Source organism: Orcinus orca, chromosome 11, assembly GCF_937001465.1.
Source record: "Orcinus orca chromosome 11, mOrcOrc1.1, whole genome shotgun sequence".
Lineage (NCBI taxonomy): Eukaryota > Metazoa > Chordata > Mammalia > Artiodactyla > Delphinidae > Orcinus > Orcinus orca.
This window is the reverse complement of record NC_064569.1, coordinates 98,599,390-98,624,923: the sequence shown is the minus strand read 5'-3', so window position 1 is coordinate 98,624,923 and position 25,534 is coordinate 98,599,390. Positions and strand designations below refer to the sequence as shown.

Here is a 25,534-nt window from a genome sequence, read left to right as displayed (position 1 = left end):
TTGGGTCTAGACTTTAAGAAGCTTAGCCGTGCTTGAAGAAGCCACGGTCCTCACTGCCACCACCCGGGGTCGAGGTCACCTCCACCTCTCATGTGGTCTTGCTTCCTCCAAACAATTCTCTCCCACCACAGCCATTTAAAGAAAAAAAAAAAGTTAGCTCCATGAATGACAAAATTAGGAGACAAGCTCAAAGCGTCCTGATCCGCCCCAAGGCTCTCACCTACTTAGCTGGGCCACCCTGCACCACATCGGATCTGTTTTCTAGGCGCTTCTGTGGAGCCATGAGTCTCACCGCAGAGCATGAAAATTAAACCCAGTCCTGCTCTGGCCTCAATGCAACAGTAAACACGACGCCACGGCCTGCGCTGAGATCACACCCCCTACCTGGTTACAAAGGGTCATCAGGTGACTCTACTTCTTTCATATTATCAAGAATTCACGAGCCCCCAGGAGCACTTTCACGGACACCGCATTGGTCCACGGACCTCAGGTTTGAGAAACCCAGCCTCGAGACCAGCAAGGAGAGGGAGGCAAACGGCAACTGAACCTCGGGGCCGGTGGCAGAGGGCAGGGCAGACGCCGAGGGTGGGGACGGCGGCCCAGGGAGCCGGGGGAGGAGCTAGGGAGAGATGGCGCGGAAGGCCTCAGGGAACCCGGGGATGGGAACGTCAGGGACGGTCTCGGGGGTCCTGAGGGAATCTTGGGGGGTTTTTGGAACCGAGGATCCTAAGGGGTCCCGGGGCCCTGAAACGGCGGGAGGGCCTCAGGTGGTCTCGGGGTTTAGGGGAAATCCTGAAGGGTCTGGGGCTCGAGAGTCCTGAAGGTGTAGGTGCCAGAGGTGGCCGGGGACTCCGACAGGGTCTCGGGGGCCGGGGCGGATCCCGAGGGGTCCTGGGGGCTGGGGCTCCCTAGGGCGGGTAAGACGGGGGTCTTGGGAACCGAGCTTCTGGGGTCCTTGAGGCGGCCGTGGATCCCGAGAGAGGCCGGGGGTCTTGAGGGGCTCTCCATCCGGCACCCCCGGGCCTCCCCAACCAGCCAGCTCACCCGCGGCGCCGCCGAGACGCTGGTCGGAGCTCGCGCTCCCGCCGCCTCCTCCCGCTCAGCGGTCCAAGTCTCCGGGGGCTCCGGGAGGCCGCGCACCCCGCGCGCTGGGCGAGGCCGGGCGGAAGTCAGTCTGCGGGTGGGGGGACGGCGCGCGCACCCGGAGCCGGAGCTGGAGCAGATGACGCGCAGCCCCAGCCGCGACTCCCACGGAGGCCGGCCGCGGCGTTTCGGCAAAACCTTGCCCCGTGCGCCCGCCCTCGCCGCGCGAAGGTTCCGCCCCAAAACCAACGGCTCCCTAGCCGCCGGCCCCGCCCTCCGCGGAGGCCCCGCCCCATCTCCGGCGCAGGCGCGGTTGAGTGCGCGGAGGGCTCTCTCTGGGCCGAGCCTTCGTCCGCGCTCCGCCTGCAGCTGCTCACCGCGCGTTCTCAGCTTCCTCATCTGCAAAATGGGCGCGGGCGCACTTTGCAGGGATATAGAGACCATTAAGTGCAATCGGAGGCGCCTCTCTGCAGCCAGGCCCTGCATCACACTCATGCACAGCTTCTATTCTCCAACCCGAGTTGGGTCCAGACCCGGGCCAATGTCGGGTCTCCAAACACGCCCTGCTTGCCAAAGACCCTGCGGACCTAAAATCGCCAGTCCCCTCCCCCAGCCCCGCGTTCTTTCCTTTCAGAATTCTACCAGAAATTACGTATACTTGTTGTCTCTCCCCAGCTCCCCGGGAGAGCCGGGACTTTGTCCGCCGTGTCCATCCCTGGGTACCCAGAAGCTAAAAGGGGGCTGGGCACACGATCGGTGCCCAAATGTGAATGAGTGAGTGTCCACCCGTGCTCTTCCCTCATAAAGAAATACTCTCACCCGGAAGCTGAGAATGGGACCAGCTTGGGTTCGGATCCCGTGAGTCCCAGTGACCACACGGCCGTCCGGGTCCCACGTTCCGCGTCTGTAAAACCTGTGACGCTAGTGCGCGCCTCCTGGGGTGGTTGAGAGAACCAAATGAGATTGCGCACAGATGGGCTCGGCACAGCGTTACGCAGCTGGTTTAGTGTCCCCTAGTGATCTTATTATTCTGGTGGCCCCCTCCTCCCATTGTCTGCCCCTGGAAGCCCTTCCCTTCCCTGAAGAAAACCTAACCGGATCAAAAGCCACTTCCTCTAGCCAGCCTTCCCGTCCTTCCTGAGTCCGCCCTCCCTGCCCTGCCTTGCCCAAGCAAGCCAGAGTTAATGGCTATTTCCTCTCTCCTCAGCACCCCCGCATCCCCCCACCCCCACCCCCCGCGGGTTTTAAAGTTGGCTAACAAACCCCACCCCACCCCCAGCCTACAGGGAGCCTCCCATTCGTGAGGGAAGTCGTGCTGTTAAGTTTCAAAAGCCTGTGAACTTTTGGGGCCCCAGAGCCCCGAACACCGTGGGGGCCAGTGAGTCAGGAGTGAAGGAGGAGCAGAGGTGGGCTTCCTATGTGGTACCAGGCACTTACCTGTGTTCCTTTAGTTCTTGGAACAAGGTGAGGAAGTCGCCATCGTTATTATTCCAGATGGGGAAGCTGAGGCACATTTAACCACCACTGCCTGCAGCTCCTAATGCCCTGTACCCAGGGTCGGAACACAGTGCAATTCACGTCCTGAGCACCTGTGCTGGGTGCTGGGCACCTGTGTTACCCGAAAACCGGGTTCACCTCTTGGTGAACGTGGAGCCAAAAGACACAACTAGGGCTTCCCTGGTGGCGCAGTGGTTGAGAGTCCGCCTGCCGATGCAGGGGACGCGGGTTCGTGCCCCGGTCCGGGAAGATCCCACATGCCGCGGAATGGCTGGGCCCATGAGCCGTGGCCGCGCGTCCGGAGCCTGTGCTCCGCAACGGGAGAGGCCACAACAGTGAGAGGCCCGCATACCGCAAAAAAAGAAAAAAAAAAAAAAGCCATGCCTGGTTCTCTTTCTCTGGGGACCCCCTAACCTATCTGCTTACACCTGGATCTGTAGGAGACAGCCCCTGCCCTCAAGGCCCCCAGGCCCCAGCGTGGACCTTGATAAATAGAACCCTGTGGGCTCGGTGCTGTCAGAGGTCAGACCCAAGGCACAGCGGGGCCCCGGGCAGGGTGTGCCAGGACGTTGGAGCTAGAGTAATCATTTCAGCTCCAGGCGAGGTGCAGGCTGGAAGTCTCAGCCCCTCCACCCAAAAGCTCAGCCAGGCAGCCTTACAAGGACAAAGCCAGCAGAAGGGACACCTTGGAAACAATGCCTTCCCCTCCCCTCCCCCATATCCAAGAGAGACACAGCTTCTCTCAAGCTGTGGAAAATTACTGGGAGGCACTGCCACCTGGCCGCGTTGCACACTCTCAGAGCAGATAAGGCAGTGGCGCGGGGCAGGTAGACACAGAGCCGACATGGTGCTGGGGTGCGGATGTATGTCACATGGTGTGGGCACTGCAGGGTGTAGGAGTCCGCATCCCAGCCTCCACCCCATGGGTGTGAGCACGTCTCATTCAGCGGGTACTGAACCCAGGAGTGAATATGTGTATGCGTGAACCCACAAGGCTCGGTTCCCTGGACAGACCCCACTCACTTCTGTGCAGAAGTTGCTCTCGTGGACATGCTTTTGTGTGCGTGTTTACACTACTGTTTATTGAGCACCTACCACGTGCCACGTGCTAAGCTCTCCATATGCATCTTACCGCACCATCAGTCGTCCTACGCGGTAGGTATTATTATTCCCCTTTAACAGACTGAAAAACAGACACTGAAGACTTACAGTAACCAGGCCAAGCTGGAGGGTAGGCAACTGCTGGGAACCGCTGCAGGACATCCCTGGCTACAGAAAGGGCATGGTGTTGGCAGAATGGAGAAAAGGGACAGAGTCACAGGCGGGGCCCCGGAAGAGGGAAAAGACATCAGGGATGAGCCAACAATCCTTCCATCCTAGAAAGGAAGTTGTTCTGTTGCCACAGAAAGACCCACATCATAACACAAAGATGCCCTGCACAGGTGTAAAGGCCTGAGGTGTGCATACCTCTGGACCACACCCTACGTAGATAACACACACTACGCCCCGTATGGCTTGTGGGATTTTAGTTCCCGGCAGCAAAAGCACGGAGTTCTAACCACTGGACCGCCAGGGAATTCCCCTACCTTCCCCCACATCAATTTCCTGTAGAAACTCCTGGTGCTGTACCTACGTCTGGGCAGGCTGGCAGGTAGGACTGTGATGCCAGTGCTGGGCAGCCGGTGGGACGTGTGTAGCTAGCAGGACGGCTTTGCTGGCAGGAGAAGGGAGGAAGGAAGCTTGGAGAAGCCTCTCTGGCCCTCCTTCTCTGCTGTTCCGTCTGCCCCCACCCAGGCCCCAGCTCAGGCCTCCTCACCCCTGGCCTGGAAGTTTGCAACAAGCCACTCTGAGGTCTCGGCTCACCAATCCAGGCCCCTGCTCCCCAGCAGCCATGATAAGGCTGGGGGACCAGCATGAATACCTCCTAGGAGCTGAGGACACAGCAGGAAAATAGCCCCTGCCCTCATGGAGCTGACGGTGTAGAAGGGAAATGAGCAGTAAACACATGTCACATGCCTAGGCCCATGCTCTGCAGCAAGAGAAGCCACTGCAATGAGCAGCCCACGCACTGCAAGGAAAAGCAGCTCCCGCTCGCCACAACTAGAGAAAGCCCGCACACAGCAATGAAGAGCTAATGCAGCCAAAAATAAATTAATTAATTAATTTTAAAAAACATAACCATTATTAAAATTTATAAAAAAAAAAAACACGTGTCAGGGCGTGGGGAGGCTATAAAGAAAAGGGAAGTTGGGTCAGGGACAGACACCACTATGAAAATAAAAGGGCAAAACACAGCCTGGGAGTAATTTGCAAAACACGTATCTGACTAAGGAGCCAATCTAAAATATACTAAGAACGCATGACTCAATAATAAACGAACAACCCAGTTTTTAAAAACTGAGCAAAAGCTTTGAACACGTTTCATCAAGGAAAATATATGAATGGCAAATAAGGACCTGAAAAGGTGTTCAACATTATTATGGGGAAATGCAAATCAAAACCACTACACACCACCAGAATGGCCAGCATTTAAAAGCCTGACCATACCAAGTGTTGCAGAAGATGTGGAGGAACTGGAACTCTCACACTGTGTGTGGGACTGTGAAGGCATACAACTACTACACACCTATCAGAATGGCTAAAATAAAAAATAGTGCTGTACTTCCCTGGTGGCGCAGTGGTTAAGAATCTGCCTGCCAATGCAGGGGACACGGGTTCGAGCCCTGGTCCAGGAAGATCCCACGTGCGGAGGAGCAACTAAGCCCGTGCACCACAGCTACTGAGCCCGCACTCTAGAGCCCACGAGCCACCACTACTGAAGCCCGCGCACCTAGAGCCCATGCTCTGCAACAAGAGAAGCCACCACAATGAGAAGCCTGAGCACCGCAACGAAGAGTAGCCCCCGCTCACTGCAACTAGAGAAAGCCTGCGTGCAGCAACAAAGACCCAACACAGCCAAAAATAAATTAAAAAAAAAAAAGGAAACATGCACTTCCCATGCAACCCAGCAATAGCACTCAGGTATTCACCCCAGAAAAATTAAAATTATGTTCATGTAAAAACTTTACATAAATGTTCATAGCAGCTGTATTCATAACAGCTAAAAACTGAAAACAGCTCAAATGTCCTTCAGTGGGAGAACAGATACACAAACTGTGGTCCATTTACATCACGGGACACTTACTCAGCAATAAAAAGGAATGCACTGTTGATACCTGCAACAACTTGGATGGGCCCCAAGGGAATTACGCTGACAGGAAAAAAAAAAAAATCTCAAAAGGTTATATGTTGAGAAAAGTTGAGAAAATCACCTTCTTCTCCAGGAAGCCCTCCTGGCTATGCCAGCCCTGGTTGGGTGGGGAGGGGAATCCTACCTCTGATTCTTACAGCATTTCTAGCATTTCTGGACTGACCTGTGTGTCAAAGGACAGACCATGCTCTGTCCAGGGCTCTGCTTTGACAATTCCTCTGTGCATTTCTACTCTGACCGGATGGGTGGCTCTGAGTTTTCCCAAGCCTGGAGCTCAGGGCTTGGTTGGATTTAACTGAATGACATCACCTCGTGATTGATTAGATCTCAGAAAAAATCACCTGTTTTGGAGCAACCTTCACAAACATTCTGACTCTCTTTGCACAGATGAGGTCAGAGGAGCCCAGAGAGGGTACTTCCTTGCCCCAAGTCACACAGCATGTCTACAGTGATCAGCTCATTGATGAACCATGATTGAGATGGGAGGGAAGGTGAAGCAGCATCGGTGTGGAGGTGGAAAGCTCAGCTCTGAAGGCCCTGCCAGCTCAGTCATGGGAGGAGAGGATCCTTCAGAATCTGAGAAGTGAGCTAGAAAAATTGCTTCTGTGGGTATTTATAATTAGAAGTTTCTGGGAAGCTTGAGTCCAGCCCAGAATCCATGAGCCAAGCCCAGCCTCTCCCACCCACCCCCGCCCACCAGCTTGGGTTATTCTGCAGACTGGATAGAACTGGCTGGAAGCTGGCCACAGCTTGGCTTCTGCCTTCGAATCCAAGCTCACCCCCCAACCCCATGCTGCCCAAAGATGAAGGTGTATCCTCCTCTCCCCTGTGCTGCACAGAAGGGGCCTGAATGCCATTCCAAAGGGGTCAAAGGCCTCCTGCCTTGTCAGCTATGGCCCCCTCTGGTGCATCTGGACATGTCTCAGCATCCGTGATCTGGTGCCCGGAGAGCACCCCATCAGCCTGCTGGGGCTCTTCACAGCTGTCAGGTAGCGTCCTTTCTTTAAGCAACCCTGCTCTGACAAACCTCTTCTTTTTTTTTTGGTCACACCGCTTGGCATGTGGGATCTTAGTTCCCCAGCCAGGGATCAAACCTGCGCCCCCTGCACTGGACGCACGGAGTCTTAACCACCGGACCGCTGGGGAAGTACCCTGACAAACCTCTTCTTTCAGTGATGGGAAGTGGGACTGACTTGTTTTGCACATCCCAGAAAGGAAAGCAGTCTTGCTACCTGGCTCAGAAGACAGAATTGAGTTATCTGAGCGGAGACTCACAGACCCAGGACTGGGAGAGCCCGTCTGTCCCCCAGGAGGACTTGGTGCCCCTCCCCTGTGTCCTGCAGCCTCTTTTGCCTGCCTGTGGTGGGGTCCTCAGAGAAAGCTATGAAGGGACCCAGAAGTGCATGGCCCTGAAATTAACTGTTTACATCAGCCCATTTTACAGATGAGGAAACTGAGCCCCAAAGAGAAAGAGCTGAATACAGGGTTGATGGGGGTGACAGGACGAGCTGCCAGCAGAGCCGTACCCTGGGCCCAGATCAGCTTCTGGTACCTCACAGCCAGCAAACCCCAAAACGGCATCTAATAATCCCTAAAGCTCACGCGAAGCCCTCAGGGGAGGTGCTGATTTCCCATCTTCCGGAGGAGCCTGAGACTCAGACAACCCTGGTGCCCTAACAGCCCTGATTTCCTTACCCTCTCCACCTTCGCTTTGACTGAAAATTAGCCCCCTGCCCCCACCCTCCAGAGAAACAATGCAAACCCTCAAAATGACGACTCATTCATTCATTCAGCATCTCACTCATTCATTCTGTAAGTCTTTATTGAACTCAAAATCTTGGGAAGATTTTATTAACTGCTTTCCTGCAGTTGGACCAACAGGCCCTGTGTTCACCTTGGTTGGGGTCAGGGTGTGAACATGGCCCCCTGCAGACCCCTGAGCAAGCCCCTTGGGGAGACTGTGGCCGCCCAGAAGCGCCATCCGGGCTCAGTCCTGGAGCTTGCTGGCATACACCTCGGCCCTGTCCAGGGGTGGCCCCCGGTTCACAGACGTGTACGAGGGCTCCGAGGTCCCCAGGGACTTGGGGACGGCCTCCTGCGTGATCTGGGAGTCGTGGGCTGTTTCCCTGTCAGCACTGCCCATGAACCTGACGGAGGAGATGAACAGTGCCGGGGTTAGGGGCGCAGAGCAAACCCCAACCCCTCAGCTGGTCAGGGACCTTTCTACTTAGACATTGCTTTCACAGAGGTCACCTTAGGCCTTCATTCAATAGACCAATCTTTCCAGAGCACTTACTGTGTGCCAGGCCCTGGGATAAGAAAAGTATCACTCTTTTGGAATTGTGTGAACAATTTACAGGTCTTACCGTGAGCTGGACAAATGTCCCCAAAGAGCTAAGATTGTATGGGGAGACAGACCACAGCACACAATGACCAGACAGAGTGGACGAGTCCACTGGAGGGCTTCCTGGAGGAGGGGGCAGTTAATCTGGCCTTAAAGGAGGAGAGTGGAGGCACAGAAAGTTATTCCAGGCATTTGATAGGAAGGGCTAGGGAGTGTCTGGGGAAAGAGTGGGAAGTTGTGTGCAGCTGGAGCTGGGGTGGGGATGGTAGGAGGGACGAATGGAAGAGGCAGGCTAAAGTCAGATAACAGGACCTTGGTGCTGCCCAAAGGGAGGGAAGGACATCACCACATCCCGACTGCTCCCAGGTCTGGCCAGACAGATCAGTCTCTTGGTGGCTAATCTCATCTATTATCTGTGTTTTTAACTTAAATGTCAGAGGGCAATCTGATTTCTAAGTTCACTGCCCGCTCCCTACTCCATCCTTCACCCACCCCACGTCTTTTCCTGCCTGACTAATCTCTACCTTTCCACGTAATTTCACCTACTCCAAGGAGCTTTTCCATCCACTCTCTCCACCCGCGCTGGGACAGGCAACCCCTCCTCCCGCCCCCCATCTTTAAAGCTGCCTGGGTCTCCTGCCTCTCTTGCTGAGATGCACACTGCCTGTGAGTTTTCCATTCATCCCAGTCCTGATAAAAATTTGTTCCTGCTGTTCCTTCCTCCAGGAAGCCCACCCTGATGCTCCAGGTAGGATCTGCCCTGCCCTCTTCTGGATTCTCATGGCACCTGCACCTGCGGCTGCCTTGATTCACCCCCTGCTCCATCCTCCCAGGAGTAGTGGATTCCTGTCTTCCCACCAGGCAGCCCCATTAGCTGCTCCAGACACCCCATGGGACACCTCCAGTCCTGATCTAAATAGATGCACATCAGAGTTGGTAGTGGCGTCAGGAGACTCAGGAGCTCTGGTCCAGCTCTGTTTTACCTGGGGGTGTGACCCTGGGCCACCCTTCCCCCCTCAGGCCTCAGTTTCCCCATCTGTACTGCAAGTGAGTGAATTATAATGACAACAGAAGTTAATACCCATTTAGTACCTGGGTACTGCCCTGAGGACTCTATAGGGAATATGTTACTTAACCCTCAAAACTCCATGGGGCAGATAATATTGATTAGAATCTCCATTTTCCAGAAGAGGAAACTAAGGCGTAGAAGGATAAGATACTTGCCCAAGACGCACAGCTGTGTCAGAGCTAGGATCTGCCCACGAAGCCCCAGTGCTCAGCAACCCCCTACCCAGCTGAAGACTTGACCTTGGACACCTCAGGACCCTGCTCCCCTCTCACTAGACCCCACCGCACCCAGGGTGGAAGGCAGCTCTCTTGCTCCCGGGCTCTCCCCACCTCAGAAGACCCTCCTGGTGGAGTGTGTCCCCAAGCCCTGTCCGCGCCTCCCCCCAGCTGGCGGGTACTCACACGAGGCTGAGGACAATGGCACCAGCAAAGCCAATAAGCAAGAAGAAGGGCAGGGAGCCCAGGATGGACGCGATGACAATCATGCCCCCGCTCCGCCGGCCCGGCCACGTGTCGATCGCCGAGTACGGAGCGACTGTGGGATGCAGGCTGCTTACTCTCCAGACGCTGCACCCCCCAGCCTCCTCCCAGGGACGCACAGGGGACCCCTGCCCTGGAAGCCTAAAATCTCAGGGATGAAGCGAGGACCCAGGTCAGTGCCTCTCCCTGGGTTTCAGGTGAAATTATCTGACTTGCTACCACATCCCACTCCCCAACTTTCTCTTGCGTGTCTGCTCTCACCCTCTTTCTTTTTTTTTTTTTTTGCGGTACGCGGGCCTCTCACTGCTGTGGCCTCTCCCGTTGCGGAGCACAGGCTCCGGACGCGCAGGCTCAGCGGCCATGGCTCACGGGCCCAGCCGCTCCGCGGCATGTGGGATCCTCCCGGACCGGGGCAAGAACCCGTGCCCCCTGCACCGGCAGGCGGACTCTCAACCACTGCGCCACCAGGAAAGCCCTCTCACCCTCTTTTAACTGTCTTTTTGCATAATTTTAAATTATGAACTGACTCAAGTCTTCCGAGACGGATGGGATACAGATTATAAACAAAATAAAGGCGGAGCAAAGGTCCCCAGTCTAACGGAGTCAGGGGACTGTGCCCTCCCTCTGCTCTGGCCAGTGTCACCCTTTTGGAACTAAGTGGACAAACCATTTATAGGTCCCACTGTGAGCTGTGGCCACTTTTCATCCAGTGTCTCCTGTAAATCCCGTGAGACCCCCGTTCTGCAGATTGCTCCCTGCAGCTCAGGGAGATTGAGTTCCTGTTCAAGGGCACTCAGACTCCAGCCTCAAGCCTGTAGGTCTGTCTCCCTGCCCCAAGAGAGCTGGGCCTGGCGTTTTTATCTGGATTACCCGAAGGAACCCTGCTGGAGAAGCAGAGCAAGGATTCTTCTTCCCACTTTTCGGATGGGAAAACTGAGGTCCCACCCAGCAGTGAGGCTCAGACGCTGGGCTTGAACTTGGGACTCTCAGTCCTAGGGCAGTGCTGTTTCAGTGGGACCACAAAGCATGGGCATGCCATTGGAGGGGTGAGCAGAGGGTAGGAAGGAGCCCCCAGCCACCTGCATGCCTGCCCAGCTACCCCCTCACTAACCATGTGACCTCAGGCAACCTCACAGAGCCCTAACTGGCCCATAAGATGACCATGGGTGGCAGGGGAATTGTTTTTTTTGGCTGTGCCCCGCAGCTTGTGGGATCTTAGCCCCCCGACCAGGGACCGAACCCAGGACAGCTGAAATGAAAGTGCAGAGTCTGGACTGCCAGGGAATTCCCAGGGAGTTCTAAAGTTAGGGTCACAGGTCGTCAAAATTACCGTAGGAAATCTCTTCTGCCGCCCCTAAGGTTCAGCAGACATGATTAGGTGTGTATAAACCTGGGATCTGTGTTGAGAACTCAGATGGAGGCTTGAGGGGGACAGGGCAGGACCACTGGCAGATGCCTGGGCCTGCAAGGCCTCCCATTTCAGAAAAACCGTAGGAGAATGGCACTCCTGCTGCCTCCAGGGCTCATGCCCCTGTGGCTAAGATTCCTCTGGAACCGGCTTACAGAATAATGATGCTGTCCTTGTGAGAGCTCAACAAGGGGGCTCTTTAGGGTCTAAATGCCGGATAAACGCTGAGCCCTTTGGACGCAAATGCACCATCAGGGCTGGACATGCCGGCTGACTCTGTCTTCAGTTACACCCATCCAGCCGGCCAGCCCAAACACCTGCAAATCCTCCACCTTCCTCTGTCATGACACCTGGTCCTCGAGGGAGGGAGGGAGGGAGGGAGGGAGGGAGGGAGGGAGGATGCAGTCTTGGGTTAAACTATTTTAAGATGCATTTTCCTCATAACCCAATAACCTGCCTGTATCTGGGGAGACTTTTCCAAGTAACAGCATGAGTGTGCTTCCCTGGGTTCCCTTGAGGACCACTCCCAGCTCACTTCCACCACTTACGTCGGTTGGTGCGGATGGGGTCCGACCACAGGGTCTGGTCCTGTACCAAGCCTGTGGACATATTGACCAGGACGTACTTGAATCTGGAAGGAAATGGAGCAGGGATGACTTCTCTCCATCCTGAGAGCCTCAGCCACAGGGAGGGGGAGGGACCGGGGCAGAGCTGGGACTCATAGGAGATGGAGATCTAGGTGGCCCCAGTGAGGCGGTGGGGGGCTCTGGCAACAGGATGCTGCTGGACTTTGCATTGGCAGCACCTTTGCCCACGTGTTTCCACAGCTAAGATGCCACCTCATCCAGGAAGCTGTCGGAGCCTAGGCTCTCTCTCCGGGAGCCCCTCTGTTTCTCTGCCGTATATATTGTGCACATAGCAGATTTGCTGAGTATTGACCCATCTGTCCTTCTTGCATTTTTGCCTTCCTCTATTCCCAGCCCGGTCCTTGGTCTCACAAAAGCGACTTAAAAAAAAAAAAAGGAATACTATCCACGTGCAACCCCGATGCCCTGTGATAAAGGCTAACTTTATATGCAGAAAATCCCAACCAAGTGTTACAAAACATAAAGGAAGGTCAGGTGACACCGTACAGAATACCCATGGCCTACTTTAGGTCTTCACCCTCAGTTAAAAATGATGGATGTTCTGAGATCAAAGAAATCAACAGCCTCTAGTCTGACACTTAAAAAAAAATGAAGACCCTTAAAATCTTTGTAGCATCCAGTGTTTTGCTTAACCCCTGCTTAGGTTTGAAGACGAGAATTCCAGAGGCTGGGATGTGTGCCCTGTGTCTCCTAGGTAGGGTGGGCTCAAGTAGGAGGGAGAGGTTTTCCCACGTTAAGACCAAGGTCAGAGGTAAGGCTTGAGGGTGGCGGAGAGGACAGCCAGGACTCAGGTCCTGCCCAGTGGCTGAGGCCAGAGGATGGCTGAGCCCTGTGAGAGGATGGAGGTAAGGGATGGCCTGGGCCCCAGATGTGGCCTAGAGGGTACAGAGACCCCAACCTAGGCGTCTCCATGGTAACAGGGGTGAGTGTAATCAAGGCTTGACACTGGGTAAGACACATGGCCCTGGGTCAGGGCTGAGCCCCCAGCTCGGCACAGAGAAGATGCTCAGGAAATACGCATGAAAGTGAGCCGCTGTGCGCTCCCTGCAAGCGCACCCTTTCATGGGTGGGCCACGAAAGGGCGCACTGCAGGGAGGCGGGAGAAGTCTTTGCGCTGAGCCCCAGCCTTTCTCGAGGTGACCCCCTTCCCTCTCTGGACCACAGCTCCTTCCCTGTCAAACGAACTGCCACATGGGTGATGGGCCAGGACCAGGTGCATAACTTGTAGGGCCCAGTGTAAAAAGGAAAATGCGGCCCCTGGTTTAAAAGTGAAGAATTTCAAGATGGCAGTGGCAGAACATTACGCCAAGAGGGGTCCTTCTGCGCGCAGGACCCTGTGCACGGTCACGAGCCCAGGAAGCCAGGAATCCTTTATGGCACCCGGGACGGTCCTGGCATGTGGTAGGCTCCGGAGAAATGTGGCTTCTCACACTTCACCGGTTCTAGGTCGCCCCACGTCGGGGCTGGGGCACACCTGCCCCTCTCCCGCAGCCGTTCACACCCACCTGTATTCCGTGGCTGCTGACAGGGGTGGGTTGCAGAGGCCCCAGAAGTTGGGGTCAGACAGGCAGGTCCCATTGGTGCCCACCCTGACCAGGTATGCGTTCAGGATCTCCGAGGCCCGGGACACATCCCTGACAGCATCCAAGCTGGGCAGGTCGCTGCAGGGGGTCAGGTCAAAGGCCGCCGCCTTGTAGGGGCCTGTCCTCCCTCCCTCTGTTTGCTGGAACGTCGAGCTGAGTGGGGCCTTGGTGCTGTCCTGCACAGAGGCGTTCCTGAAGCTGGCTGTAGAGGCAGTGCCGGCAGTGAGGTTCCTGGCCACCCCAGCTTAGTCACTCACTCAGTCATTCAACAAACGTCCCTAAGCATCCTCTCTGCGCCAGTGCTGTACTGGGCCCTGGGGTCTCTTCCTTACTTCCTGGGTGATCTTGGACCACTCACTTTACCTCTCTGGACCCTCTGTGAAATGGGAGGAAAATACCTCGCAGTGCCTGCACATTGGGATTGGGCGCAGGTAGGTAGTCTTTTGCTGAAAGAATAAAATGATGACCCCACAGGAGCTGCTGTAAATGGCTGCTGGCTAGAAACGTAAGAGGTTGTCATCGGGTCCCCACTCTCAGATCCCAGGGTTGCTGCCAGTGAGCAGGTCGGGGCTGGCCCAGAGCCAGCAAGCCCGAATGCGTGGCTTCCGTCCCAAACACCAATCTTGAACTACCGCGGGAAGCCTTGGGCAGGACTTGAGCTTGAGGACCAGAGAATCTGATTTGCTCTCCAGCTCCGGGAGCTCCCATGAGTTGCTCAGCCTCTCTGAGCCCCGATTATTTGCCCCTGTGATGAGCATCCTAACAGTTAACCTTGCAGGCAGGTTGTTACTATCAGCTCTAAGGTGTGCGAAGCAGGAAGCACAATGTAAGTACTCAGTGCTGGATGCTGTCATCATTCCCCCCACTAGACTGGATGTCCCTCCAGAGCAGATGCACGTCTGGGACCGCAATCACCCAGCCCAGGGCTGGCACACGGCGGGTACCAGTGCATGTCAGTGAGGTGCATGGGTGGTTTAACTGCAGGGATGGAGCACCCCGCTACCTGTCTCCTTCCCTCCTGTCTGCAGACAGCTCAAAGCCCCTTTCAGAGCAGCCCAGAGGAAGCAGGACCTTACCCGAGTCGACCAGGACATAGAGGTACACCTCGTAGGTGCCATGGAGGGCCTCCGGGCTGTCAAACATGCAGAGAGGCTTTTCCAAGGCCACGGTGGTGAGTGTGGGGTTGCTGGTGGCGAAGGTCACACTAGCCAGCTGGGGCTGGAGGTTCACACCTGGAGGAGCAATGAGGCCAGGAGCTGACCCCCAGCAGAACTGTCCACACCCATGGGCATGCTCTGCACGCGCGCGCGCACACACACACACACACACACACACACACACACACCCCTCTGCAGACACGGGCAGCATCCCCGTCCCCACCCAGCCATCCTGACTAGAACCAGGAAATCCAGCTGAACTACTTCTCTCTCGCTCCCCTCAACAGACATTCAGTCACCAAGAACCCCATTGCTCCTCCTATGCATCTCTCCACCCCGTCATCCCGGTCTGAGTCCACCCTCTTCACCTGGACCCTAGGAAACAGCCCTACCCGATCCTCTGCGCTCTATCGTGCAAATCTGACTGCGTCCCTCTCCTGCTGGGCCCCTTCCTGGCTCCCCACTGCCCTCCAACACGGTCCAGCCTCTCTGGAGGGGCAGTGAGGTCCTGAAGCTCTGGGCCTTGCCTCGTAGGTCTCCAGCCTCCCCTCCATGCGCACCCCCTGACCTCATGCTCCGGTCACACCGATGGACAATGGGTGGGAGGTTCCCAGGATAGACAATGCCACCCCTCTCCTCCCTGAACTTGTCCATGCTGCCCCTTCACATGAAATATCCCTCCGTGTCCCGAGTCCAAGCATCACCATGAGTCTAGTCCAGTCCCTTCTCTGCTCTCCCACAGTCCCCTGTGTTTCTCTTGCAGCACCCAACACAGAGCCCTCGAATCCCCATCAGAAGAAGCTTATTAATCAATATTGGCTATTATTATTAATATCTGGGTCCCCAGAGCCTGCACAGGGCCTGGCACAGAGCAGGCATCTGTGCCCATTCCTGGAGGGAATAAGTTCCCATTCCTGGTGCCACTTTCCATCCAGGCTCCTCTGGGGACCCTTCAGGAGGATCAGGGTGCAGGACACGCGCCGGGACACAGCTGCCCGCCCTCCCCGGGCACAGCCCCCTCCTCTCATCCGCTGTTTACCTGAGCCAAGTCGCAGGCAGCCGAGGGCCAGCAGGACCCAGAGCGGAGGCATAGCCTGAGAGAAGCTGCGACAGGGCGGGCGGTCCAGGGGGCGAGCGTGCACCGCACCTCTCCCGCCGCTCACCTGTCCGCCCAGGGCCCCCGGCGCGCCCCGCCCCCGCCGCAGCCAGCCAATCTTCCGCCTCCTCGCGGGATATTTGCATAAACCCCGCCCCGGGCTCCCCCGGACCGCGAGGTGCTCAGGGCACAAATCCATCCCCGCCGGACCTTCCCCGTCCCCTGACCGAAGCTCCTACTGTGTGCCGAGGCTGGAGCGGCGCTTTCAGGGTGTCTCTCGCCTAATGAGACCTTGGGGGCAAACCACGCCCTCTTTGAGCCTTAGTTTCCACACTGTAAAGTGAGGACGCTGATTCCTTTATGGAATTCTATTTATGGAAACCCTACTACGTGCCACTCACTGGGCTCTTGTGAAGATGAAACGGGTTAACGGGTGAAAGTGGTGTCATGGAAAACCTGGAAGTCCTGGGTCTGTGAGCTGTCTGAAGACCTCTGGTGTGCCCCTTCAGTTCACAGGCGCAAGGCCAAGGCCCCGGGAGGCCAGGGACTCGCCAAGGCTGCAGGTGGGCTCCGGGGCTGGTGGAGCGCAGGAGTGCTGCCCCCAGCCCAAGGCTGTTTCAAAAGGGGTGGATCAGCTTTTCAAGGCGTGCTTCCTGGGGGAGCTTTTGAGAATAGTGTTGGGGTCTTCACCTGGACCAGATGGTTCCCTCCAGCATCAGGAAGCGTGCACATCTCCCAGTTCACCTTAGATTTTACATTTTAAAAATAAAAGTAAAAGGATGGGAGGGGCTTCCCTGGTGGCGCAGTGGTTGAGAGTCCGCCTGCTGATGTAGGGGACGCGGGTTCGTGCCCCGGTCCAGGAAGATCCCGCATGCCGCAGAGCGGCTGGGCCGGTGGGCCATGGCCGCTGAGCCTGCGCGTCTGGAGCCTGTGCTCCGCAGCGGGAGGGGCCACAACGGTGAGAGTCCCGCGTACCACAATCAAAACAAAACAAAACAAAACAAAAAGTAAAAGCATGGGAGAATTTTAAACTGGAGCCCAACAGTAACTAGTGAATCTGTGTATGACATTGCTGGTATAATCACTTGAAGAAAAGGACTGTACCTGAGGGACTCTGGAACAGGCTTGCCTGCCTGTGCTCCCTTGGTGGAGAATCTTCTAAGGACAAAGAGACCCTTGTCCTCACTGGTGAGGCAGTGGTGACGGTGGGAGACAGAGCAGCTGGGAAGCAACTTTGGGGCACCCTAGGACTGGTGCTGTCAGGACCCAGCTTCCCGCCATAGGATGAAGGGGATTTGGAGTGGGGGAAGGGGGAGTATTTTCAATTAGCAATATTATTATGAAAAAGTAACAAAACGACTCCCAAGCTCTGTCTATTGAGAGGATATAGAGGGGATGACAGCCTATTGCAAGGAGCTCACTTAGCACTCTTGGACCCGAAACCTCATCCGCCAGCAAACCACACCAGGGCCCCTGGAGAGATGGCGACTCCAGGGCTGGGGCAGGGAAAGTCCAGAGGAGCTTAGAAAGTAAAGAAGCTCTCGAAGAACGATGGCACAGAAGGGGCGTAAAAGGGCTCCCAATGGTCAGATTGGGGAAAATTTGAGCACAAAATAAATAACCAAAGTAACATATTTAGCCCATTGGATAAAATTCAAATCCATGAGTCAATACTGATACTTTTTAAAAATATTTATTTATTTGGCTGAGCCAGGTCTTAGTTGCAACATGTGGGGTCTTCGATCTTCGTTGTGCCATGTGGGCTCTTAGTTGCGGCATGCATGTGGGATCTAGTTCCCTGACCAGGGATCGAACCCAGACCCCCAGCGTGGGAAGGACAGAATCTTAGCCACTGGACCACCAGGGAAATCCCAATACTGATACTTTAAAAAACGTTTCATGAGAGAAGGGAAAATTCTTCTTTAAAGAAGAACACCAACGAATACATGTAGAGAGAATGACAAAACCAAAAATCACTATTTTACAACCAGCCTGGTAATAACTGATTCAAGAAGGAATCATCTCAGAAAACGTTAAAATCATAGGGTCAAATTTTTTAGGGAAAAAGATACACAGAAATCTATAGACACCAACTTACTGAAACAGTCAAATCTGATGTCACCAATAATGGGACGGACAGACCTCACGTGCTCCCCAGCATCATGGCTCTGGGAAGGGCTGAGCATCATCTATGGATTTCCTGGCCAAAAAGTCTAACCGGAATCTAATCAACAGCAAACAAGCAGACACATTCAAACTGAGAGATCTTCTGCAAACCAGCTGCCTGGATGCTCTTAAAATGTTACTGTCATAAAAGGCAAAAGCAAAAGCAAAACAACAAAACAAAAGGCTGAGAATTGCTGTAGACTGAAGGAGACATAACAACTATTGTATAAAGGCACTGAGTGACCCTTGATGAATTCTTGGGTGAAAACAAAGAATCTCTAATGAACACTGTGGTAGTTAGCATGACAAAGAGAGAAATTTGAATTACAGAATGTGTATTGGATAATGATATTGATTAGACACTGAACTTCCTGAGTGTGACCACCTTATTGTGGTTCTGTAGAGGGAGATGCACGCTGGACTATTGTGGGTGAGGCGTCAGTTGTGATATCTGAAACTCACACACGTATTTAAGGAGAGAAACAGGGAGAAAATAAGAGACAAAGCAAATGGAGCATCATGTTAACAATTGGTAAGTATGGATGTTCACTGCACTCTTCTTGAAACGTTCCTATAGATTTGACATTTTTCAAAGTAAAAGCGTTGGGAGAAAAAGATTCTATGCTCAGCCACAAACGCACTGATCCCCTCCCAGGGCCTCAGTTTCCCCTCTGTAAAATGGGGTGGGGGTTTGATGGCCTCTCAGCCCTGACCTGCCAAGAGTGGAAGAACAGATCCTTATCTCCGGGGAACAGAAAATGCCCCGAGATAAGGAACTCTTGAGCAAGGGGTGGGGTTTTCCTCCAGGAATTTTTATGGACTGACATTTCTTGTCCAGCGACTGTGTGTGTGTGAACCAGAGTTTGTCAGAGGCCAGCAGAGCTGATCTTGGAGGCTCAGCCCGGAATCCCCCACGAGAGAGCGCAGGCAGGGTCTCACTGTCTTCTCCAAGACGCTGCAGTTTCTTATGAAAAGACAAACAAAAATCCTTAGCCTCTTGCCCAAATATGGAGAAAATATTTGGGGGAAAAAGTTAAAATAATAATCTACTGAGGCCCAGAAACATTCTTCAAAAAAACGTTTTGGATTTATAAACAAGTTTCCACTTCAAAGTACTGGCTTTTGTTTGCAGATTCTGAAGAAGGGAAAAGTGCAGGAGATACGAGTCGTTTTCCTTGGTGATACTCATACTGGCGTCAGTGGAGGGAAACTGGGGTGACAAAGAGGCCCTGACACCTGCCAATGCGTCCTCCCGCTTCAGCCCAAATGTCCCATGTGGACATTCCAAAAATTTGTTTTGCAAATACCAATTTTTTAAAAATGTCCTCTTTTTGATCAGGCCCATTCCAGGGCCCTGAGTCTTCCGTCTGACTTAATATTTTACTTCCAGTTTTATTGAGATATAATTGGCATAAAGCCCTGTATAAGTTTAAGGTGTACAGCATAATGATTTGACTTACGTACATCATAAAATGATTATCACAATAAGTTTAGTGAACGTCTATCATCTCACATAGACACAAAATTAAAGAATTAGGAAAACAATTTTCTTTTTAACATCTTTATTGGAGTCTAATTGCTTTACAATGCTTTGTTAGTTTCTGCTGTATAACAAAGTGAATCAACTATATCCCCTCCCTCTTGCGTCTCCCTCCCACCCTCCCTCTCCCACCCCTCTAGGTGGTCACAAAGCACCGAGCTGATCTCCCTGTGCTATGCGGCTGCTTCCCACTAGCTATCTGTTTTACATCTGGTAGTGTATATGCGTCCATGCTACTCTCTCACTTCGTCCCAGCTTCCCCTTCCCCCTCCCTGTGTCCTCAAGTCCATTCTCTTCGTCTGTGTCTTTATTCCTGTCCTGCCCCTAGGTTCTTCAGACCTTTTTTTTTTTTTAGATTCCATATATATGTGATGAGAACTCTTAGGATTTATTCTCTTAACAACTTTCATATGTAACATACAGCAGTGTTCATTATATTTATCATGTTGTACGTTACAACCCTAGTACTTATTTAACTTATAACTGGAAGTGTGGAGCTTTTGACCGAGTTCATCCAGTTCCTCCTAGCCCCACTCCCCACCTCTGGTAACTACACACCTGATCTCTTTTTCTATGAGTTTGTTTGTTTTTGAAGTATAATCAACTACAGCACTGTGTCAGTTCCATCTGACTTCAAATCTGTTTGTGTATTTCAATCCATCGGACCATCTTTCTGAACCCTGGCCTGGACTACGTGCTTGCTAGGAGGCCACAGAGCAGGAAGTTCTGTAATGGGAAAGGTTATACAAACCCAGCCCTGCACGGACCTCCTTTGAATTTGAAACATGGAGAGTTTATAGGTTGGAAATTCTTGACCCAGAAATGTTTCTCCAAGGGCCAGAGGAGAGGCCTGAGCTGGTTTCCACAGTTCTTCTCTTTCGATGTCACCCCAGCGAGCACTTGGTCTTAGTCTCGGCCACATCTGAGATATCCTGGAAGCCAAGCTTTTAGCTGTGGTGACATTAAGTCACTTTCAGACAAAATGAAACAAAATAAAATGTGAACAAAGAAACCGCAGCCCCAGGAGCTCACCCATCCACCGCCCGCTCCAGGTTGTTCCCAGCAGTCCTCACCTCTCTCCACGTTCCCCAGCCTCTTCTCCCCGCGCCCCACCCCCCACATCCTGCAGAACAGCCCCAGCAGGGCCTTGGCTCTGGTTCTTTCTCCAAAGCCTTAATTTCTTTCTCAGTGAACTAGGGGTACTCAAGGTGCCCTCTGGCAGAGCAGAGGCATGAAGTGCGGTCGTGGGGTGAACATGACTGGGGTGCTGGGCAGTGTGGGGAGTTAGAGCCTCCAGACCTTCACCCTCCTTCTCCAGGCCATCAGAGGCCTTCGTTTCGGTGCCCGCTCAGGTAGAATCCAACCTTACTCTGCAGGTATTTATTGAATGCCTACTACGTGCTGGCCATGCGAGTCTCCCAAGTGACTCAGCTCCATCTGCTCCTTTCTGGTCCTGCCCCGCCTGCCAGACACATGCTATTACTTTGCTAGGGCTGCTGTGACAAATACCACAGGCTGGCGGGGGAGGAGGCGGGGCTTAAACAACAGAAACTTAGTTTCTCACGATCCTGGAGCCTAGAAGTCTGAGGTCAAGGTGTCAGCAGATCTGGCTGCTTCTGAGCCTCTCTCCTTGGCTTGCAGGTGGCCGCCTTCTCCCTGTGTCCTCAGATAGTCTCCCTCCGTGTGTCTGTGTCCTAATCGCCTCTTCTTGTAAGGATGCCTGTCGTATGGATTAGGGACCATCCTAATGACCTCATTTCACCTTATCACCTCTTTAAAGACCCTGTCTCCAAATACAGTCACATTCTGAAGTACTGGGGGTTGGGACTCCAGCATTCACCCATGACACACATACTTGGCCCTGTCTATGCCTTCCTGCCTGGACGAATAACATGATAACAGCAATTGCCCTTATGTGTCAAGGACGTTAACTCATTTATCACATCCAGTCTGAGAGGCAGGTATGATTCTTACCTCCATTTTACAGATGAGGAAACTGAGGCTCAAAGAGGTTGAGCCTGTTAGACTGTAAGCTCTGTGGAGGCAGGAACCTTGTCTTTAACCCCAGCACAGTGCCTGATGCTGTTATGCAGGACAGACAGATATGCCCAGTGTCCCCCAGGTAGGAAGTAGGGAGAGGATTTGAAACCCATGTCATGGGACCCCACCATCCATGCCCTAACCACTGCACAGACCTGCCTCTTCCTTGGTCTCCTCTCCCCCAGAAACCAGAGTGGCATTTCTAAAATGCAAATCTGGGCGTCACTTCCTCATGTAAAACCCTTCAGGGGCCCTGACTGTCCTCAGGATAAAGTCCAAGCTTCTTACCCCGGCATCCAAGGCCTCACACGGCTGGTTAGCTCCCGCTAACCTCTCCGCCTTCCCTCTCTCCCCCAGCTCGGGGCACTAGCCCCCCTGAACATTGGCATGTCCCCAAGCTCACCACGCTCTCTCTTGCCCTCTGTTGCTCCACAGATGCGGCCTTTTGCAGCGTCCCCCAGCTTTGATATCAACAACTGATGTTTTCTCAAGACTGATTTTGACTGCTGCCCTCAGACAGCTGCCCAAGGCCTTTTTGCACATGTTGTGCCCACTGCTTGGAGTGCCTGTGCTCCACACTCTTCCATGGAAGCCACCTGTCCTCCAAGGCCCGGCCCAAATCCCTCTTCCTCCAGGAAGGCTTCCTTGCATGGCTCTCCACACATGCCATGGCTACTATGATGACATCATGCCGGCAATGTGTCTTGCTTCCTCAAACCCCAGAGTAAGAGCCCATCCCGTGCTGTGATAGGATCTTCTTTGTTACAGTGACTCCCATGCCCTGCACGGGGCACATGCCCAGCAGTGTTTGATGAATGAATAAGTGAAAGAATTTTTATTTATATTATTATTTTTTTTTAATTAATTGATTTATTTGGCTGCGTTGGGTCCTAGTTGCGGCACACGGGATCTTGGTTGTGGCATGCAGGATCTTTCCTTGTGGCACACAGGCTTCTCTCTAGTTGTGGTGCATGGGCTCCAGAGTGCACGGGCTCAGTAGGCGGCGTGTGGGATCTTAGTTCCCCTGACCAGGGATCGAACCCGTGTCCCCTGCACTGGAAGGCGGATTCTTAACTGGACTGGTGGTCCAGTGGTTGCTTTTTTTTTTCTCTTTTAGTTGTGGTTCACGGGCTCTAGAGCACAGGCTCAGTAGTTGTGGCACACGGGCTCAGTTGTTGTGGTGCACTGGCTTAGGTGCTCCACGGCATGTGTGATCCTCCCAGACCAGGGCTCAAACCCATATCCCCTGCACCAGCAGGCGGATTCTCAACCACTGCACCACCAGGGAAGCGCCACCGTGAAAGAATTTTGCTGTACAGGAGAGACTGGCACAACATTGTAACTGAACTATACTTCAATTTAAAAAAAAAGATAGACTTCCCTGGTGGCATGGTGGTTAAGAATCTGCCGCAACTACTGAGCCCACGTGCCACAACTACTGAAGCCCGCATGCCTAGAGCCCGCGTGCCTAGAGCCCGCGCTCCGCAACAAGAGAAGCCACCACAATGAGAAACCCATGCACCGCAACGAAGAGTAGCCCCCGCTGGCCGCAACTAGAGAAAGCCCGTGCGCAGCAACAAAGACGCAATGCAGCCAAAAATAAAAATTAAAAAAAAAGAAAGAATAACAGCAGTAGGGAGGGTGTGGGGAAACCAGCACTTTCAATTATCCTTATAATTTGGTATAGCCTAGTGGAGATGTTTTTGGTTTTTATGTAATAAAATTTTTTTATTTCATAAAAAATGTTCTGGGCTTCCCTGATGGCGCAGTGGTTGAGAGTTCGCCTTCCGATGCAGGGGACACGGGTTCGTGCCCCGGTCCGGGAAGGTCCCACATGCCGTGGAGCGGCTGGGCCCGTGAGCCATGGCCGCTGAGCCTGCGCATCTGGAGCCTGTGCTCTGCAACGGGAGAGGCCACAACAGTGAGAGGCCCGCGTACCGCAAAAAAAAAAAATATATATATATATATATATATATATGTTCTATTTAATAAAAGTCAAAATGTAAAAAAAACATTTTAATGAATATAAGTAGAAGAGAGGTGGCTCTTTGAAGGTGCCAAGTTCATCTCGGTTCACACCAGACGCCCTCCAGGAAGGAGCTATAGCGAGGCGTGCGGCCGGCTGGCATGACGGCAGGCGGGAGGGGTGTTCACACCGTGGACGTATTTTGAAGGCTGAGCCACCAGGATGCTGCTGATGGACTGGATGTAGGGTGTGGGTAAGGGAGGAATCCAGGGTGGTCCCAAGCTCTGGCCCGAGGAGCTGGAAGGATGGAGTCGCCCTTAAGCGAACGGGGAAGGCGATGGGAAGAGCAGGTTTGGAGCCGAGCGGGAATCCAGACTTCAGTTTTAGACCTAATTCAGTTGAGGCTCTGGAGTCCAGAGAGGGCGAGTGGCTGGGCTAAGCCACCCAGCCACTCGGAGGCGTGGCCAGACTCTGGTGATCTTCCCACCCCACCGTGGTCTCCACTTTGAGGTCTGTGAGGCCGGTTCTCTGACGAGGGCCCCATCCCTGGGCTTCGGAGAGTTTATGGAGCCAGTGGCAGCTTCTCCCACCCACCCGGTGACACCGGAAGGGTGGCAGGAGGGGCGTGGCGGGGACTGATTTACAACCTGAGAGTAACTAACATCCCCCAGCGCCGCCAGCGAGCTACCCAGTCCCGTGCGGGCACAGTGGCCTGAGGGCCGTCAGACCCACGGGTCCTGGAGGAGCTCTCTGGAGCCCCGGTGTCAAGGCCGAAGGGGGTGCTGTTGGGCAGAAGAGGGTCAGGGGTGCTCTGGCGTCACACCCACCCCCCCACCTCCCCCGCCTTGTGGTGGGCGAGGTGAGCCTTCTCCGGTTGAGCAGTGACAAACTGGTCTGTCCGTCTCTGGAATGGAGCCCAGATTAGACATTAATCTCTCCTTGTCTGTGTGACCTGGAGGCTGGCAGGCATGGGGGGCCCTGAAACGCCTGGGTTGGCTCAGAATTGTTCTCTCTCTGTCACAGGGCCACGGGCACCCCGGTCACTCCCCAGTGGCCCCTCACCCTGGCCAACCGTCTGGGTCAGAGCCTGGAGGGTGAGAGCAGAAGGGGGGCACTTTACAGCTCCCAGGCTCCTCCCCCTTCCATCACTTCCCTTCATGCCTGCAGGAGCTTGGGGAGGTGGCTGGCATCACCCCCACTTTACAGAGGAGAAAACAGGGGTTACCAGCTGCAGTGCCTTTCTTCAAGTCTCCTGCCCAAACTGACCCTGCGCCCCAGGCTGCCGGCTCTGCCTCACAGAGGATGTGCTTCAGGGGTTCAGGAGGGATGGGAGCTATGGATGGAGGGCATGGGGTGGGGCCTCCCCAAGCCGTGGGCAACGAACAGCCGGGCACTGGGACCTGGACTCCAGGCCTCTGACTGTTCTGACTGGCGCTCAGCCCTGTTCCTGTCCCATCCACCCCAGGACGGCCCGGCCAGCCGGCAGGGGCCTGCGAGTACATCCAAATCCACCCCCTTGTGGTCTGGTGGGGACACTGAGGCCTGGAGGGAAGAGCTGAGTGCAGCCAGCCAGTCGGGCCCCAGCAGGGTCATCTCAGAAGGCTGTGTTCCTGTCCCATCTCTGCTCCCATTTCCATCGACACGCAGGCCACAGCCCCGGCCCTTTCTCAGCCTCTCCCAGCACAGATATAGAGCAGTTCCAACCCAGTCTTTTCTGACGCTGCCCTTTGGGTACCAGTGCCTGAATTTGAACACCCTGCCAGTAACCTCAGCTGTCAAATGAATTCTCTATTTCATGTTTTCATCCTACCCACCCCTCTAATGGTCACCACTCTAAAAGGCCTGAAAAGCTAGGGCACATGACTCTGTGAACTTCTGGGTGGATGGGAGGGTCCCGGGGTAGTTCCCCACAGAGGGTGGGAGGCATTCAGGTCAAGCCCCCAGATCTGCTGTCAGTCTCTGTGGCCTTGGGCACGTTGACTGTACCTTGCGCTGTGTCCTATTTGCAAATGATCTTAATCTCTCCCTCACGATCTGCTCTAAGGATTAAATAAGCTAATGTATATAACAAGGACTCAATGGCAAGGATTAAATGAGATGGTGCATATCGTGAGTACTTGATAAATAAATAAATGAGTCCTGGGCATTTCCTTGTTTAGCAGAGTCTTACTGCAGACAAGTAACCCCACTGGGGGGTTTAGAATACCAG

General features: G+C 54.0%; 2 protein-coding genes across 17 annotated transcripts in view; both read right to left on the bottom strand.

Moving 5' to 3' along the window:
• FAM118A (family with sequence similarity 118 member A) overlaps positions 1–2,037 on the bottom strand; it is a 45,938-nt gene extending 43,901 nt beyond the window's left edge. For 3 of the 16 annotated variants that reach the window (XM_049695043.1, XM_033405235.2, XM_033405237.2), the window contains exon 1: positions 1,045–1,331. The gene's annotated coding sequence lies outside the window, so the exon portion shown is untranslated. Of the gene's footprint in view, positions 1–384; positions 826–1,044; positions 1,335–1,902 lie in introns of those variants that run through there. The other 13 variants (XR_007470375.1, XM_049695044.1, XM_033405230.2 and 10 more) reach the window with 10 other exon arrangements.
• Positions 2,038–7,729: 5,692 nt separating this feature from the next.
• On the bottom strand, positions 7,730–15,684 carry UPK3A (uroplakin 3A). Its single transcript, XM_004279583.2, has 6 exons — positions 15,557–15,684; positions 14,437–14,592; positions 13,283–13,562; positions 11,679–11,761; positions 9,645–9,777; positions 7,730–7,977 (listed from the first exon to the last, which is right to left on the bottom strand). The coding sequence occupies exons 1-6, from the start codon at positions 15,606–15,608 to the stop codon at positions 7,818–7,820; spliced, it is 864 nt and encodes a 287-aa protein (XP_004279631.1). The 5' UTR covers positions 15,609–15,684; the 3' UTR covers positions 7,730–7,817.
• Positions 15,685–25,534: the final 9,850 nt, after the last annotated feature.